At 47.9% G+C, this 18,746-nt stretch overlaps 1 protein-coding gene across 3 annotated transcripts in view; it reads left to right on the forward strand.

Annotated features, from left to right (window-relative positions):
* Positions 1 to 18,746, forward strand: part of CCDC190 (coiled-coil domain containing 190) — a 442,790-nt gene that overhangs the window by 398,167 nt on the left and 25,877 nt on the right. For all 3 annotated transcript variants that reach the window (XM_069641055.1, XM_069641056.1, XM_069641054.1), the window contains exon 3: positions 7,649 to 7,772. In XM_069641055.1, coding sequence (XP_069497156.1) covers positions 7,649 to 7,772 — 124 coding nt within the window. The remainder of the gene's footprint in view (positions 1 to 7,648; positions 7,773 to 18,746) is intronic.

Consider the following 18,746-nt stretch of genomic DNA (forward strand, 5'->3'; position numbering starts at 1 on the left):
CTTAGTAGACGCCTTCAACAGCTTAATGAGCAAAGCCATTGAGAGCATAGCCCCACTAAAAACCCGCAAAGCCAAATAACAGTCCCACCCGAACTCTTGGTTCACCCCGCAGCTTAACACCCTGCGCAAAGAAAAGCGCAAGGCCGAAGCCCTTTGGAAAAGTCATCCTAGCTCAGCTAATAAAGCCTCCCTCCTAATCACCTCTCTCAACTATAAGGAAGCCATCCTTCAAGCTAAAAAAGATACGTATAACTCACGCATATCCCAAGCAGAATCCAATACAAGAGAATTATTTAAAATCTTCAAAGAATTAGAATCCCCCGCCCCTTCCCCTGACGTGAACTCCAAAGACAGCACTTGGTGCAATAATATACAAAACACACTGCTCAACAAAATAACCATCCTGCAATCTAAAATCAACGCCAAACAAAACTCCCTCCACACTCCTCCACACTCCTTCATTTAGCAATACCCTGCCACCCAGAACAACCACCCCAGACTCCCCGGTGCCATTCAGCTTCACACCGCTCACCGTTCAAGAGGTTGAAAAAATCATCTGCAACTTAAAACCCTCCAATTGCCAAGGGGACGTATGTCCAGCCCCGATCATTAAGGAATCGGCTCATGACCTCGCTCCTTTTATTACCACTTTTATAAATGCCTCCTTTCAATCACGAGTGGTCCCCAACAACCTGAAGGATGCTTGGGTCATCCCTCTACTAAAAAAACCTACCTTAGATCCAGAGGTCCCAAACAACTAAAGGTCCATCACGACGGTCCCTTTTTTGCTAAAAATCCTGGATAGAGCAGTGTATCTTCAGATACAGAACTACCTGGAAACTAATAATCTACTAGGCACAAGACAATCCGGCTTCAGACCCAAGTATGGTACGGAGACAGCCCTCCTAGATCTCAAAACCCAAATCGAGGACCTTAAAGATAAAGGTAAACTAGCCCTGCTATTACTATTAGACTTATCTGCTGCCTTCGATTTGGTCAACCACCAAATCCTCTGTCACCACCTGAAAACGGCAGCCCACTTCTCTGACAAGGCCACTAACTGGATTCAATCCTTCCTGGATAACAGACAGATGAGGGTATTCCCCCCAACCTCCTCTGCTGACCCGGCGCCAGTGCCTCGTGGTGTCCCCCAAGGATTGTGCGTATCCCCTACCCTCTACAATGTTTTCACTAAACCCCTGTTTGATGTGCTGGACTATCTGGGTGTCACCTACACTAATTATGCTGATGACACCCAGATACTCATCCCCATCACGGGCGATTACACGGTAGACTCAAAATCTCTAAATGACATATACCTTGTCATACAAACATGGATGGCCCAACATGAGCTCTGTCTCAATGACGACAAGACAGAGCTCCTCATCCTAGGCTCTCAGCAAAGACTTAACAAGCTGAACCCCATGTTCAGCTCCTTTAATATCGACGGAAACTCCATAAAAGTCTCTAAAGATACAAAAACTCTCGGAATCTACCTTGACTCCAAACTTTCCTTCCATAGACAAACGAATGCAGTTGCTGCCGCTGCTGCTTACACCTGCAAGCTGATCACAGCATGCCGCCCTTTTCATTCCACTCAGAACTGTACTATCCTTGCTAGGACTCTGGTCATGTCCAAACTGGACTATTGCAATGCACTGTACCAAGGTACCAACCTAGACAAACTCCAGATCATACAAAACAACGCCATCAGAGCAGCCCTCAATATCCCTAGATCAGCCCACATCTCGGAAACCAGGAAGAACCTTCATTGGCTGTCAGTCACCCAAAGGATCTCACTAAAATCGCTTGCCCTGACCTACCAATGCATGAACAACCTGGCCCCCATCTATCTTTCCTCGCGCTTCACACAGTATACCCCATCTCGATCGCTAAGATCTTCCCTCAAACAGAGCCTACTGATCCCCAGATACAAGCTCCAAACAGCCGGTGGGTCCAGCTTCCCAGTTCTGGCAGCCAAACTGTGGAATTCTGTCCCCCTTACTATCAGAAACCTTCCCTCCCTGAATCTTTTCAAACACAAAGCCAAACTTTGGCTAGTCACATCAGATGACCAAGCTGCACTCTGAAAACTTGATGACCTATGTATTTCTGTATAACTACCAATGTGTTTGATTACTATGTCAATGTAAATGTTACCTGAAATTCCGTAATATTATGTAACCACTGCTTCTAAGATATGCGCCCGGTAGCCTCTGGGCCTGGTTTGCGCTATACAAATAAATAAAATACAAATACAAATACCTATCTCAGGAGGAAAACACAGTGGTGGACACTCTGAGCAGGCAGAGCACAGTCCCCCAAGAGTAGGTGCTAGCTCAGGAAGGCCTTCAAGAGATCTTCAGCCTTTGGGGAACCCCTCAGGTGGATCTGTTTGCGCCCAGTGTCAACAGGAAATGCAACCTGTTCTGTTCCAGGAAATTTCCTCAGAGAGGAGCTCTGGGATACGCAATGCTGGTGGATTGGGATTTTCCAGTGCTATATGCATTTCCACCAAACCCCGTCACTCCACATGTTCTCAGGAGGTTGAGAAAGTTTGGGAAGTCCATGATCCTGGTTGCTCAGGCTTGGGCCAGGAGGACATGGTACCCGGAACCTCTGAAGATGTCCATCTGCCCTCTAATTCGTCTTCCCCAAAGAGAGGATCTACTCTCACAAGAGGGGGGGGGGGTTGCATTCTGCACCCAGAAATCAGGCCCCTCCACCTTCACACCTGGTTTCTGAGAGGTTAAGATAGAAATATTGTGTCATTCCGAAAGATGTGATGTAGGTGTTGCTTTTGGCCAGAAGGCCTGCGACAAAACCTCTATACTGCTGCCATTGGAACAAATTTTGCAGCTGGTACAGAGATAAAAGAATTGACTCATTCACTTGTGACAAACCATCTGCGTTGTCCTTCCTTCTACATCTAACCCATCAGGGGCCGCGGATTTCTACAGCCAACTGTCTGCACTGTCCATTTTTAAGCGTTTGCCGGAACAGGGTTCCTACTTCAAGGTCCCTATTGTCATTCCATTTTTGAAAGCGTGGATTAATATCTTCCCGCCGGTTCTCTTTATTGTGCCGGTCTGGGATCTTAACCTAGTCTTGTGCTTCCTGATGGGCGCTCCTTTTGAGCCTTTGCATTCCTGTCCGCTTAGGATGGTTTCCTTAAAAATAGTATTTTTGACAGCCATTACCTCTGCTCGCAGGGTTACCGAGCTTCATGCTTTGTCATCTAAGCCACCATTTAATCTTTTATAAAGACAGAGTAGTTTTCTACCTAAGGTGGTGTCAGAATTCCATTTGGCGCAAACAAAATGTGCCTGCTTTCTATCCTCCTCCTCATCCATCTAAAGAGGAGGAAAGACTCCACAGACTGGACCCTAAGAGAGTGTTACATTTTTACATTAATAGGCTCTCTAAATTGAGACAAGATAATTAACTTTTTGTTGGCTATTCACGCCATAGAATGAGACAGGTGGTTACAAAACAAATGTTTCCTTGTTGGATTATCCTGTAGCATTTCCGAGAAGAAATTCCTGGAGGTCTAAGGGTGCATTCAACAAGAGGAGTAGCCACCTCCTCCACCCTTCAGAGAGGGGTGCCGGTGCAAGATATTTGCAATGCCGTCACCTGGACTTTGTTGCATACCTTAACAAAGCATTATTTCTTGGATTCCGTATCGTGCCAGGAAACCAGATTTGGTGAGGAGTGTATTATACTGCGTGAATCTGAAATAAATTCTCCCTTTCCCATCTCCTGTAAAGTACTGCTATGGGAGTCTATCAAAGATGAGCAATACATGGGAGGACACAATGCAGTCAAAGAACAAATAACTTACCCCTGTTAATTTTCTTTCGACTGGATGTTCCGCCGACATATTGCTCATCGCGCCTCCGATCCTACCCCTCTATGAGGAGAGATTTCTGTGATTTACACCTTCCTCTCTGTTAAGGCTCACGCCTTTCTCATATTCGAGACTGCTGTGCTGGTCAGAGGAAAAACATGAGCTGAGGCACCGGGGCAAAGTGTGTGCCATTTATACTCGAGACAGACAGAGGCCGTCGAGAGACACGAAGTCGGCGACAGCGGCGCACATCGCCCACTGCTGTGCAAAGGTTCCGAGCTGCAAGCAGGATATCGGAGTATATCAAAGATGAGCAATACGTGGGAGGAACATCCAGTCGAAAGAAAATTACCAGTGATAAATAATTTCTAAAAACACTGAAAAGCATTCTAGAAAATGTAATTTCAATAATATATCAGAAAACACCACTTCATGTTTTCTAACGGATGTGGAGAATCTGCTAAGAAACTAGACTACTTGCAGTATTCTTTCTAACCTTGCCATTGTTTAGCCAACCCTAATCCCTGTCATAAAGAGAATAAAGTAACTATAGAACTCTGAATTGGTTTCATCAGTTGGTCCTTCAGACGTTACATATGGAGTGAGAAGTGGGATCACAGACCTTGAAACAGTAAGGGCCAGTCCAGCTTTCCTACAGCTTGACAGAGCACCTGCCAAGCGAGGGAAAACACTGCTCCTTTGTGTTTGCCTCCTCAGGGTGAAAGGAACATTCAGCAGGAGAAAGACAACCTCACAAATGAGGGGATTCCCACATCATTCAGGTGTACCTGCCATCCCCTCGGCATCTCATCAAACTGACCTCCTCCAATTTTGAGGTACCAGCAAGTGACAGGTGCAAAAGCTTTGTTCAGACCCACTGAGCACAAGGGAATTTGCAATGCGCCCAACAGGACAAGGAATCAGCCGGACAGGGAAACACTGCAGCAGTATATTTTAGAGGCAGCGTACTGGAGTTGGCTAGCCATGGAAGAAGGTGCATCTAAATCCAAAATGGCAGACTGCCCGTATATCCCTATATTGCACAGAGTGGAGGGCTGCTTCGCTGCAGGAGAGAATACACGTAAGGGAATAGTAGTTCATTCAAGTCCCCATCAATCTGCATGCCTGCTCCTGATTGTGACATTGCCGCTGCTGGGTTCCACCTCATGAGCCCAATTACAATCCTAGATGACATATAAGGAGTCCATCAAAAAGGAGAGTGTGGGCATGGGGAGACTGTTGGTGAAGAAGGAGCGAGGTGACAGAGGAGGGAGGAAGAGAGTGGAGTGTGAGGTTGGAGTGAAGAGAGGGAAAAAGGTAAGGAGGAAGCGAACATCAAAATAGAAAAGGAATGGAGAGAAGGAGGTGGAACAACAATGCAGAGAGAAAGAAGAGGAGGAACATCAAAGAAAGAATTGAGGAGAGGGGAAGGACATCATGGGATGCGGTAGAAAGAGGAGGGGTAGAAAGAGGAAGAGTACGAGGACAGCCAATCTGACTGGCCAGTCGAAAGAGAAAATGGAAGTGATTACTGAGAGGAAGAATGAGAACAGAGAGCTTTTTATTAACTGGGACAGAAGTGTATTCCTAGGTGGGTGAAGAGGAGGGCAGATCAAAGGATAAAATCAAAGTGGAGAGAAGAGGCTAGAGCAGGGGTCTGCAACCTTTGACTCTCCAGATGTTTCGGACTACTGTTTTAATGATATCTGACTATTGACTATGCTGGTTATGAATGATGGGAGTTGTAGTCCAGAACATCTGGAGAGTCAAAGGTTGAAGAACCCTGGACTAGGGGAAGTGGCACGTATTTTTACCCTAAATTGTGGGCCTATTACAAGACTAAACATGATGAGCAGATTGAAGTATTTTGGGCTCCATCTGTTTCTGAAGTGTCTGTCGCCTGACCCCTGTCAGATGACCTAAGATAACTGGGTGGTGGTACCTGACAGCATAGTATAGAAGGACCAGTGCAACATCCTTACCAATCCTGCACCAGCCAAGAAATAACCAGTTCAAGAAAGAAGTGCTTTGGGCACTAAAAAAATCATAGAAACTGTAAGTGATTGTTTAAACTAAACTGCACAGGGGGCAGCTCTGAGCCAAGGGAGAGAGGGAAGATCCTTTTGAAAGGAAGTACAAAATCTGATAGAAAACCAGACTACTTGTTTTATACCATCCCTGAAATTGGGCGTCATTATGAGGTTGACGGTCCAGAAATAAAGGTGCCGATAGAAATATATCAACTTTCTTTTACCATGGAGCACCCTTTTCGCCATCAAATATTTTAGAAACTAGTGAACGTATTTGCATCAAACTAAAAAAGGAATATTTCTGATGCTTTGTGCCCAACTTGTTTCTTATGCACTACGCATGTTCAATTGAAGCATCCTTTTCTCAATGGGTAAATGAATGGTGGCAGGCTGAAAACAGCTTTTTTTAATTTTCTTAATAAATTTGGACACAATTTCCCCAATTTTTCCAGTTTGGAGGGGTAGATGGCAAACATATTTTGGGGAAGATTTAACTCAAAACTGTTGAGTGAATTAAAAGTTATAAGCAATAGAATTGTGGGAAATATCGATGCAACTTGATTTTAACTATAGTGTAGCAATTGTCTCCTTTAAAATACACATATATTACAGGGCCTGCGGTAGCTGCCTCTAACTGTGGGGGATTCCGGCCTGGTCGGGGCTGGTGGGCCGGGATCAGGATGCAGTCGGTACTGTTGCGAAGGAAGGGGCCTCCTGGTATCGCCCCCAAAGAATGGGCATGGTGGGGGGGGCAAGGTGGGGGCTCTGAGCCCCACTGCCATGCACCGCCCGCAGGGAGGGGTGTATGGTCCCCTGGACCACCTGTCGGAATATTAGGAACTTGTGCTGATGTAGTTTGCTGTTGGTTACCTGATTTTGATCTTGATTTTTTTAAACAGGTCACACTTTGAGTGATTGTTTTTTGTTTTCAGTAAAAAAAGTATGTGGCCATAATATCCAGTACATCAATGTTTCTTCTGCCCTTGCATGCTGCCGCCTGCATTGCCCACTAAACCCCTGAAATTCGGCAGGTGTTGGGAGCTAGCCACCTTAACTATGAGCCTCACAGTTGCACAGCTCCTAAGCACACTGATGACATCACAAATGCTCAGAAAAAGCAATCAAATCTACACTATCCCCAGATCCCAAACCTTCACAAATCCTCCTCTTTTACTCTGCCCACATCCTCTCCAGCCTCAAACCTGCACTACTCGTTCCCTGTATAGCATTCTAAGGCTGTTTGTAAAAAAAGAGTCTAGATTCTTTTGCTCTCGCAAATCTCGATGTTTAATATAGTGAATTTTCAAAAATGAAAAGGCTTGAGTCTAACAATGCGTCATGAGAGACATAACTAACGTTTTGGGTGACATGGTCTCTCTTATTAAGCCAATGGATTTATGACAACCCAAGCAAAGATTTCCTTTGAGTGATTTGTGCCCAGCTCGTTTTATGTTTGGCAGAAATCAATCCAGTGGTTTGGTCTGTGCGGTTGAGCAAAAATTGGACAGTTTCCTACCCACAAAAAGTGAAAACACACTCTTTTTTTACCCTTTACAGCCGTAATACAGATGTGCACCAAGTTCTAGTTTCAGGGGTCATCTGATTGACATCTTAATGTGAAGCTGTTGCGCTGATCCATTTCATGGTTCAAAAGTTATCAGACATTGAAATTTTGCATTTCCTATGGTGATAAGTTTCACCTTTACTCTAAGCCAATAATATAACATTATGTTAATAATTATGTTTTATTTTCTTCTCCTAATCGCAGCAAAGACATTTCCTCCTGGTAGTGGAAGTGAATTTACTAGAAAACAGAGATTGGGTTGGGGTGGACTTCACACAACCACCGCTGGAAAGGATGTTGCTGGGAGCACTGCAGTGGTAGGGGAGAGGTAAGCAAAGGAGTGTTTGTGAAAAAAGAAGATTGTCCTCTGTCTAAAACATCTGTCTCTCTTCATGTCTGGTCAGTACTTTTGATGTGGTTATGAATGTTCATATTCAGATAAAGAACAATTAAGGGTCACCAGTGGACTGCACCCACCTTGTAAATTGTCTTACTTGAGCACGTAAAACCAGTGTCTCAAAAAGTAGCGCAAATGAAAGAAGCACAGACAATTTCCATGTATTTCACTTGTACTACTTTCAGAAAATATCCAGTTATTCCCAAAGATGATCTGAGCATTTCAGGAGCGGCTGGGCAGTAGTGCAAAGATGCGCTGTGCAGCCCCCTTGGGTACATTAGTTTTGGGAGCGTATCACAGTCTCCCAGCAACCGTGTGGCATTGGGAGCGCATTTCACAGGTGAAAGCCACAGAAAAAAAGTATTTGCATCCCTGTTTGGGAGATGGAAATGTGACAAAAAATCATGACTGGGTCAGAAATGGTGAAGGGGGATGTCCCTCATATATGCGCATTTAAAAGCTCATCCCGCTTGTGAATTCAGGATGCTCCTTTATATGCTTAGAAACCCCCCGATATGTGCAGCTACGCAAAGGGGTAAAAAAGCTCATCCAAGATGCGCTCATTCAGATTTCCTTAGAGAATGGGCCTTCTCCCTTGCATCTCATCACTTGCGCCAAAAATGTTTTGAGAATCTGTCCCACGGTGCTCTTACAGACTTAGCAATTTAGAAAGAAAATACAACCCATGGTTAATAAAAACACAAATAGACAAATATGTGGGCTTTATGCTGTTTAGTTTTGTGAAATACCAAACCTTCTGTTAGTTTGATCACTGCAGTGACATCCCCAATAAAGGAGACCATGTTCTCCATGAATAGTTTTAGCTAAGAAGCCTATGTAGACAGAGAGAGGGTCTAATATGGGATTGAAGCCCAATAATATGGGTGCTCTAGGTAGGTTCACAGATTCTTATGTAATTTAGGGAAAACATGACAGCTGAAATTGTGGATGGTGCTTTTCGTAGGAAGGAGTTTTCTTTGGGAGAAATGAGGGCTTTTCATACTGCACGGCAAAGCAAGGCAGCTAACTAAACTGTTTTGAGAATGGGGCTGTGCGGTTGGGCCTCTAATCACGTTAACCCAAAGCAGGCCCACCACTTGAGAAGCGAGTGCACGTTTGTACGTAAAGCACGTTTATTGTACAATCAGCCAGGAGAAGCTAGATGACACTGTAGAATCAAATTAACCCGAGTTTCCCTGCACCACACAAACATTTCACACAATGTTCTCTAATTGCCACCTTCTCAATGGTCACACTCATTTATCTACAATCATCAGCTCATATTTGTAGCACACCCTTGTCCTGGAGTCTTCTGTGGTAGGTTGTGACATCATCACATAGTTACAAATTTAAACAAACATAATTCATTACAAGTTCCAGCTGATCTGGGACCTTCGAACCCCAGACGTGATTGCACATGGCTTGCAAGGACATTTCAAACAATATGGGGAAAGGGAGAATAAATACATTTCATCTGAATTGGTGATAACTATCTCACCCACCCAGACTTGCTGGCATCCTTGTTTCAGTATAATGTAAATGACTACCAATTCAACACACGTGACCTACGGAAACAACCTGAGAAAATAATTGAAACCCATAAAATATCGGTCAACTCTGCCCTCAGGTGTCTCTTCACCCCAGGTTTATTACTCAGCTGCGAACAGATGGCCAGATTCCTTTGGACAATAAATGAAAAGTTCCCATGCACTTAAAAAGATTGCATATCCTTTCCACAATACTGCCAAGTCATAAAAACCCAGCCTGGCTGTAAGTGACCATCTGATAATGTTGCGGCTACTCATTGCCTTCCCTCGTCCTCCAATCTTGAAAAAACTGTTTTCCCAGTCACCCAGAGTTCACCTCGTAAAACCCTGATTGCAGGGCTTGGCCAAACTATGAAAAGCACAAGGTATACAGATTTGTACATTTCCCATGTACCCCAAACTATCCTCAACATATTTCCCTTGAGACCCCATGTATATATGTGGGTGCATGTATGTTTTAAAACTACTGCGTCCTCTTCACAATTGTTCCTTTATGACAAATCATTCTCACATGCACATTATGAAGCTCATCGTTGTCTAGTTTCTTGGTGCTTCATAACACACCATACTGAACCCATAGACCTAGGTCCTTTAAGACGAGCTGGCAATACTTAGGATGGATGGGGATGCAGAATGTACTCGTAGATCAATAATGAAACTGACTCAGGAAGTTGGCAAAACAAAGTGCTGTTTTATTTGCAATTATCTAAAACAGCGAGTTACAATGGACATCAACGGACTCGATTTCTCTCAGTAAATTTCAATAAAAAACTCAACTTTTATAGTCCATATTCATCATCATTGACGTAACACTATGTGGCAAACTACAAAAACCTAATTGGGGATGTGATAGCCTTACAGGGAACATCTAAATATCCGTTCCATACTAACGGGGGTATCGATTGGGTCTCCAACGTCAGGTGAACAACTAAGCCCTCCTCTAGAGCAAGTCATCTTCATCGTCATAAAATACACGACGATTCATTGGTTACACAAACTATAGAGGTTTCTGGTAAATGGCCCTCTACAATTGGTTGGCACGCTTGTACCCTCGTGGAATATTGTGCCTGTGGGCTGATCTTGACCATAGCTTCCCACCCAATTAGTCTGGCATCCATCATCACTCTTGCGGTCTGCCATTCAATTAACCCTTTAAGTGCCATGGGTATTTCTCCCCAGTGCCAGAGCCTTTTTTGGTGATTTTGGTATGTGGCCATTCAATGGCTTGTAACTTTTTCGTTGCATGAGATATCTCGGCCAAATTTGGCTCCTTTTTTTCCCACATGTAGGCGGTCGTAACGCCACCCAGGAATCACAGGTTGCTGTAGGGGGGTGAGAGAAAATAAGGAAAATGTGCGAAAATGTTGGGTTTTTTCAAAAAATGCCAATAAAATGATGTACAAAGAAGCCTGTGGTTTTTTCCTTGTAAGAGCTAGGAACAAATGGTTTGCTGTGCTGAGTTCCCCAATGTGTTGGCTTTCAGGAACAGGTTGAGTGGAAATGGAAAAAAAATATTTTGATGGGGTTATCAACAGTTTTGTGAGAGGTAGGCGATTTTTGCCATTTTTGCCAATTGGACATGCATGGACGGAATGGAAGAAAAGGGCAGGAAAGCCAAATTGGAGGACAGAAAGGCATATATTTCTGAAAAGTAGACAAAATTCCAAGTTTAGGAAGGGGTGTTTTGCATAGGTCAGGCAACAACTAGGTAGGGGAAACTGCCATCGAATGGGGGAAAAGCGGGAAAATTACTGAAAAAAAAGGTATGTGTTGGACATGGTTGGCATGGTACGGCAATGGCTTCTATGAATTTTGAGAAAAGCAATGCTCCGCTACATTCCCCCGACTCTTGCAGTTAGGAGAGCATACCATTTTTGTAGTGTTTGTACAAAACAAGCAATACCACAAGCCAAACACTGAGCCATGGTACACAGGAGTTTTACGCTCACAGCCTGACCAGACGCACTTAGCATGTGTAAATTGGGAAAACCAATGTGGTGAGGAACGGCAGCCATACATTTTTTGAAAGAGCACAGGCAGACCTTTTCAAGGGTAGGTGACTTGTGCAGGTTACAAAAGTGTATGGTGGCTAAAGCAGCGACTAAATGTAGGTCACATTTGGGAAAAGAAAGGGTTGTGAGACAAAGGGCTCCAGCAAATGGGTCAAAACATTATGAAAACCACACAAACACAACACATGGCCTACCGTCCCGCGTTCCCACAGGTGTCCCGATGAAAACGGTACCCCACATGTGTGGGTGCACCTACCTGGCCGGCAAGGGGAAAGCCTAAAACACAAGTAACCCCAAGTCTGTTTTCTGAGGGAAATCTCAGACATTCTGCCGACCGGCACAACGTACAGATATGGGCCTCGGGTGTCCAAGCCACCGAAGAAAACGGGGAACCCCATGCATTTCCGAAAAGAGGACATCCGTGGGAATCCGCAGAGGTATGATTTGCGCACATCGCCCCAGATTTTTTTACCCAGACACCCCTGCAAAGTCCGAAATGTGGGGGAAAAAACGCTTTTTCCGCACCTTTCGCTCGACGCACCCATTGAAACACGCCCCCAACAACACATGGCCTACCGTCACGCGTTCCCACAGGTGTCCCGATGAAAACGGTACCTCACATGTGTGGGTGCACCTACCTGGCCGCCAAGGGGAAAGCCTAAAACACAAGTAACCCCAAGTCTGTTTTCACACCGGAAATGTCACACTCTCACATCATACAGATATGGGCCTCGGGTGTCCAAGCCACCGAGGAAAACAGGGAACCCCATGCATTTCCGAAAAGAGGACACCCGTGGGAATCCGCAGAGGTATGATATGCCCAAATTGCCCCAGATTTTATTACCCAGACACCCCCGCAAAGTCCGAAATGTGGGAAAAAATACGCAATTTCCGCATATTTCGCTCGGCTCACCCATCGAAACATGCCCCCAACAACACATGGCCTACCGTCATGTGTTCCCACAGGTGTCCTGATGAAAACGGTACCTCACATGTGTGGGTGCACCTACCTGGCCGCCAAGGGGAAAGCCTAAAACACAAGTAACCCCAAGTCTGTTTTCAGAGGGAAATCTCAGACATTCTGCCAACCAGCACAATGTACAGATATGGGCCTCGGGTGTCCAAGCCACCGAGGAAAACAGGGAACCCCATGCATTTCCGAAAAGAGGACACCCGTGGGAATCCGCAGAGGTGTGATTTGCGCACATCGCCCCAGATTTTTTTACCCAGACACCCCTTCAAAGTCCGAAATGTGGGGAAAAAAACGCTTTTTCCGCACATTTCGCTCGACGCACCCATCGAAACACGCCCCCAACAACACATGGCCTATCGTCACGCGTTCCCACAGGTGTCCCGATGAAAACAGTACCTCACATGCATGGGTGCACCTACCTGGCCGCCAAGGGGAAAGCCAAAAACACAAGTAACCCCAAGTCTGTTTTCAGAGGGAAATCTCAGACATTCTGCCGACCGGCACAACGTACAGATATGGGCCTCGGGTGTCCAAGCCACCGAGGAAAACAGGGAACCCCATGCATTTCCGAAAAGAGGACACCCGTGGGAATCCGCAGAGGTATGATATGCCCAAATTGCCCCAGATTTTATTACCCAGACACCCCCGCAAAGTCCGAAATGTGGGAAAAAATACGCAATTTCCGCACATTTTGCTCGGCTCACCAATCGAAACACGCGCCCAACAACACATGGCCTACCGTCACGCGTTTCCACAGGTGTCCCGATGAAAACGGTACCTCACATGTGTGGGTGCACCTACCTGGCCGCCAAGGGGAAAGCCTAAAACACAAGTAACCCCAAGTCTGTTTTCAGAGGGAAATCTCAGACATTCTGCCAACCGGCACAATGTACAGATATGGGCCTCGGGTGTCCAAGCCACCGAGGAAAACAGGGAACCCCATGCATTTCCAAAAAGAGGACACCCGTGGGAATCCGCAGAGGTATGATTTGCCCAAATTGCCCCAGAATTTATTACCCAGACACCCCTGCAAAGTCCGAAATGTGGGAAAAAATACGCAATTTCCGCACATTTCGCTCGGCTCATCCATCGAAACACGCCCCCAACAACACATGGCCTACCGTCACGCGTTCCCATATGTGTCCCGATGAAAACGGTACCTCACATGTGTGGATGCACCTACCTGGCCGCCAAGGGGAAAGCCTAAAACACAAGTAACCCCAAGTCTGTTTTCAGAGGGAAATCTCAGCCATTCTGCCGACCGGCACAACGTACAGATATGGGCCTCGGGTGTCCAAGCTACCGAGGAAAACAGGGAACCCCATGCATTTCCAAAAAGAGGACACCCGTGGGAATCCGCAGAGGTATGATATGCCCAAATTGCCCCAGAATTTATTACCCAGACACCCCTGCAAAGTCCGAAATGTGGGAAAAAATACGCAATTTCCGCACATTTCGCTCGGCTCACCCATCGAAACACACCCCCAACAACACATGGCCTACCATCACGCGTTCCCACAGGTGTCCCGATGAAAACGGTACCTCACATGCGTGGGTGCACCTACCTGGCCGCCAAGGGGAAAGCCGAAAACACAAGTAACCCCAAGTCTGTTTTCAGAGGGAAATCTCAGACATTCTGCCGACCGGCACAATGTACAGATATGGGCCTCGGGTGTCCAAGCCACCGAGGAAAACAGGGAACCCCATGCATTTCCGAAAAGAGGACACCCGTGGGAATCCGCAGAGGTGTGATTTGCGCACATCGCCCCAGATTTTTTTACCCAGACACCCCTGCAAAGTCCGAAATGTGGGAAAAAATACGCAATTTCCGCACATTTCGCTCGGCTCACCCATCGAAACACACCCCCAACAACACATGGCCTACCATCACGCGTTCCCACAGGTGTCCCGATGAAAACGGTACCTCACATGCGTGGGTGCACCTACCTGGCCGCCAAGGGGAAAGCCGAAAACACAAGTAACCCCAAGTCTGTTTTCAGAGGGAAATCTCAGACATTCTGCCGACCGGCACAATGTACAGATATGGGCCTCGGGTGTCCAAGCCACCGAGGAAAACAGGGAACCCCATGCATTTCCGAAAAGAGGACACCCGTGGGAATCCGCAGAGGTGTGATTTGCGCACATCGCCCCAGATTTTTTTACCCAGACACCCCTGCAAAGTCCGAAATGTGGGGAAAAAAACGCTTTTTCCGCACATTTCGCTCAACGCACCCATCGAAACACGCCCCCAACAACACATGGCCTACTGTCCCGCGTTCCCACAGGTGTCCCGATGAAAACGGTACCTGACATGCGTGGGTGCACCTACCTGGCCGCCAAGGGGAAAGCCGAAAACACAAGTAACCCCAAGTCTGTTTTCAGAGGGAAATCTCAGACATTTTGCCAACCAGCACAACGTACAGATATGGGCCTCGGGTGTCCAAGCCACCGAGGAAAACAGGGAACCCCATGCATTTCAGAAAAGAGGACACCCGTGGGAATCCGCAGTGGTGTGATTTGCGCACATCGCCCCAGAATTTATTACCCAGACACCCCCGCAAAGTCCGGGGGTGTCTGGGTAATAAACACACCGCCAACAACACGTGGCCTACCTTCCCGTGTCCCCACACGTGTCCCGATGAAAAAGGTACCTCACATGTGTGGGTGCACCTACCGGGGGCGCAAAAGGAAAAGGGTAACCGACTGGGAACCCCAAGCCATTCGCCACTGCCCATTTTGTTCATGTGGGCAACCTACAGATTTGGGCCTAGGGTGTCGCAGCCAGCAAGGGAAACAGGGAACCCCATGCATTTCCCAAAAGAGGACACCCGTGGGAATCCACAGAGGTCTGACTTACGCAAAGCGGCCCAGAATGTAATACCCAGAACCACCAGCAAAGACCCACATGGGAGAAGGGTGCCCAAGGCCAGGGATATTACCGCCGACTTTGCTGGAGCCCTGGCTGCCCTGCGTTACAGCTTCTCCCCACCAAGGAGTCTCGGCAGTGTGCCAATACCTCCCCGAAGGGAAAAGCTGTAATGCAGCCCAGCCGCAACTCCAGGACAGTTGGAGGTGATCTGCCCAGACGGGCCATTCCCACCCACACCACCAACAATCCAGCCCCAGTCTCACCCACCCCACTGACAGTGGGCCCTAACCATAGAATAATAAAAAAACAGTACTCACATAACGTTACAGCTGCTCAGGTAGAAAAAGCTGTAAACAAAACAAAGAACATGTGTTACCTACGGTCACACCAGCAAAATGTAGCCCTCCCCGGGGGCAGATAGGGGGGGGTTGTCCTGCACTCCTCCCTGGGCTCAGGCGTCCGTTCCTAGGAGCAGATATCTGGTCCCAGGAAGGGCTGCATGACTTGGCACCCACTCCATTGCGGGTGGGGGGGAGGGGGTCAACGCCCCATCCCATTAGAAAATTCCCTGACCCTTTGGGGTGCCCCACCGCCCCCCCCGCCCCCTAAAAAGCGTTCCACCATTTTCATTTTTTTCCTTTGGTAACCCAACTCCCCTTGGTGCAGAGGGTCACATTGGTGTGCCAATCTGGCGCCGGGGTGCCCAAACCTTACTGCCCCACCCACTGGGGGGGCCTGTCCCACCATTTTTGGGGGCCCTCTCCCCCCTCACCCCAAATGGCTGAGGGACACACCTCATGCAGGCCTCCCTGGGCCTCCTCCAAACGGATGCGTGAGGTACACCCCACCTCCATTTGGGGTGAGGGGGGAGAGGGCCACCCCAAAAGGTGGGGCAGGACCCCCAATAGATGGGGCAGTAGGGTTTGGGCACGCTGGGGGCAGATAGCCACTCTAATGTGGCCATCTGCACCAAGCAAAGTTGGGTAAACAAAAAACAAAATACAAATTCATAGGCTGCTTTTTAGGGGGGCTGAGGGGCACCCTAAATTGGCAGCGAATGATGTACCGCAATGGGGGGTGTCCCTCAACCCCCCCACCACAAATGGAGGGCCCCACCTCATGCAACCTTCCCTGGGGGCTGATATCTGCTCCTAGGAAGTGGCATCTGACCCCTGGGAGGGATGCAAGAGGTGGGCCCCCCCTATCTTCCGCTAGGGAGGGTTGCATGAGGTGGGGCCCTCCATTTGGGGTCGGGGAGGGCTGAGGGCCACCCCCCGTTGCAGTACATCATTCGCTGCCAATTTAGGGTGGCCCTCAGCCCCCCCTAAAAAGCAGCCTGTGATTTTGTATATTTTTTTTTGTTTACCCAACTTCGCTTGGTGCAGATGGGCCCATTAGTGTGGCTATCTGCCCCCAGGGTGCCCAAACCCTACTGCCCCATCTATTGGGGGTCCTGCCCCACCTTTTGGGGTGCCCACCCCATCCCCAATGGCTGGGGGACACACCTCATGCAGGCCTCCCTGGGCCTCCTCCAAACGGCTGCGTGAGGTACACCCCACCTCCATTTGGGGTGAGGGGGGAGAGGGCCACCCCAAAAGGTGGGGCAGGACCCCCAATAGATGGGGCAGTAGGGTTTGGGCACCCTCGGGGCAGATAGCCACACTAATGGGCCCATCTGCACCAAGCAAAGTTGGGTTAACAAAAAAAAATATACAAAATCACAGGCTGCTTTTTAAGGGGGGCTGAGGGCCACCCTAAATTGGCAGCGCATGATGTACCGCAACGGGGGGTGGCCCTCAATCCCCCCCCCCCACCCCAAATGGAGGGCCCCACCTCATGCAACCCTCCCTGGGGGCAGATATCTGCTCCTAGGAAGGGGCATCTGACCCCAGGAAGGGATGCATGAGGTGAGGCCCCCTCTATCTGCCCCCAGGGAGGGTTGCATGAGGTGGGGCCCTCCATTTGGGGTGGAGGGGGGGTTGAGGGCCACCCCCCGTTGCGGTACATCATGCGCTGCCAATTTAGGGTGGCCCTCAGCCCCCCCTAAAAAGCAGCCTGTGATTTTGTATATTTTTTTTTGTTTACCCAACTTCGCTTGGTGCAGATGGGCCCATTAGTGTGGCTATCTGCCCCCAGGGTGCGCAAACCCTACTGCCCCATCTATTGGGGGTCCTTCCCCACCTTTTGGGGTGCCCCCCCCACCCCACACCCAATGGCTGGGGGACACACCTCATGCAGGCCTCCCTGGGCCTCCTCCAAACGGCTGCGTGAGGTACACCCCACCTCCATTTGGGGTGAGGGGGGAGAGGGCCACCCCAAAAGGTGGGGCAGGACCCCCAATAGATGGGGCAGTAGGGTTTGGGCACCCTGGGGGCAGATAGCCACACTAATTTGGCCATCTGCACCGAGCAAAGTTGGGTAAACAAAATGCAAATTCACAGGCTGCTTTTTAGGGGGGGCTGAGGGCCACCCTAAATTGGCAGCGCATGATGTACCGCAACGGGGGGTGGCCCTCAACCCTCCCCACCCCAAATGGAGGGCCCCACCTCATGCAACCCTCCCCACCCCAAAAGGTCACGTCAGAAGTTTCGCAAGCCTCGGCCATAGAGGTTTGCATCCATTTTCCACTTGTTCAATAACTGGCTCGTGATGACTAGTTACTGCCACAGCTCTGCATATGACTATGCCTTCTTCCCAGCCATCTGGAGAAAGTACTGTTCCCCAGATGTGCATCTGGCCTCTTGCCTTGCAACTTCGAACGTCTTCATCAGTCTTCCCTTGACAGTTGAATTTCCTGTTTATCTCCCATCTGATTCCATCTCCCTTCATGCTAGGCTGTTCATATATATCTTATCACATGATTTCTGGTGTATGCTCTTTCTCTTGTCTTCAAATCTTGAACATAATTATCTTCATCTGGGGATGTCCATTCTGTCACTCATACCAAGGATGACATTCGACCCTGGAAGTGAACTCTTGCATGGCAGAGTGCAAGGTGAGTTAGGCAATGAGCTGTTTGAACATCTATTTCAATAGCTATGAATATCTTAGACTTTCCCATAGCATAAGGCAGGAGTACACATACATAGCAATCCTCCTCAGAAGTTCGTTTTCCAACCTCTTTCATGTGCTGATACCACATGTGCTGTATTGTCTAAATAATCACTTAATTCATAATCTACGTCCCTTACACTTCTCTTAGGTCTCTTTCCTGCCAAATGATTCTGCCTATAATGATCATAAAGTAAATAAAAAACGGACCTCCCTCCAAAGGGAAACCTGGGGCCACTTGTCACAAACAGAGGTAACTCTATGTGGGCTACTGGAGTAGGGACAATCACATAAAGCCTTGGCCTTCTTACAGTGCCTCGTTCTGCCAAGGTGACTGTGGTCGGAAGGATTAACAGAACACCTTCCTTTTGGAACCATTAAAATAGACAGCATGAATCAATAGAAACAGTAAAACGATAATGAATGCTGAACAGGCATAGATTATGCACCAAT

The sequence above is a fragment of the Ambystoma mexicanum genome, chromosome 1q (genome assembly GCF_040938575.1).
Source record: "Ambystoma mexicanum isolate Mex_15411 chromosome 1q, UKY_AmexF1_1, whole genome shotgun sequence".
In the NCBI taxonomy this organism is placed as follows: Eukaryota; Metazoa; Chordata; class Amphibia; order Caudata; family Ambystomatidae; genus Ambystoma; species Ambystoma mexicanum.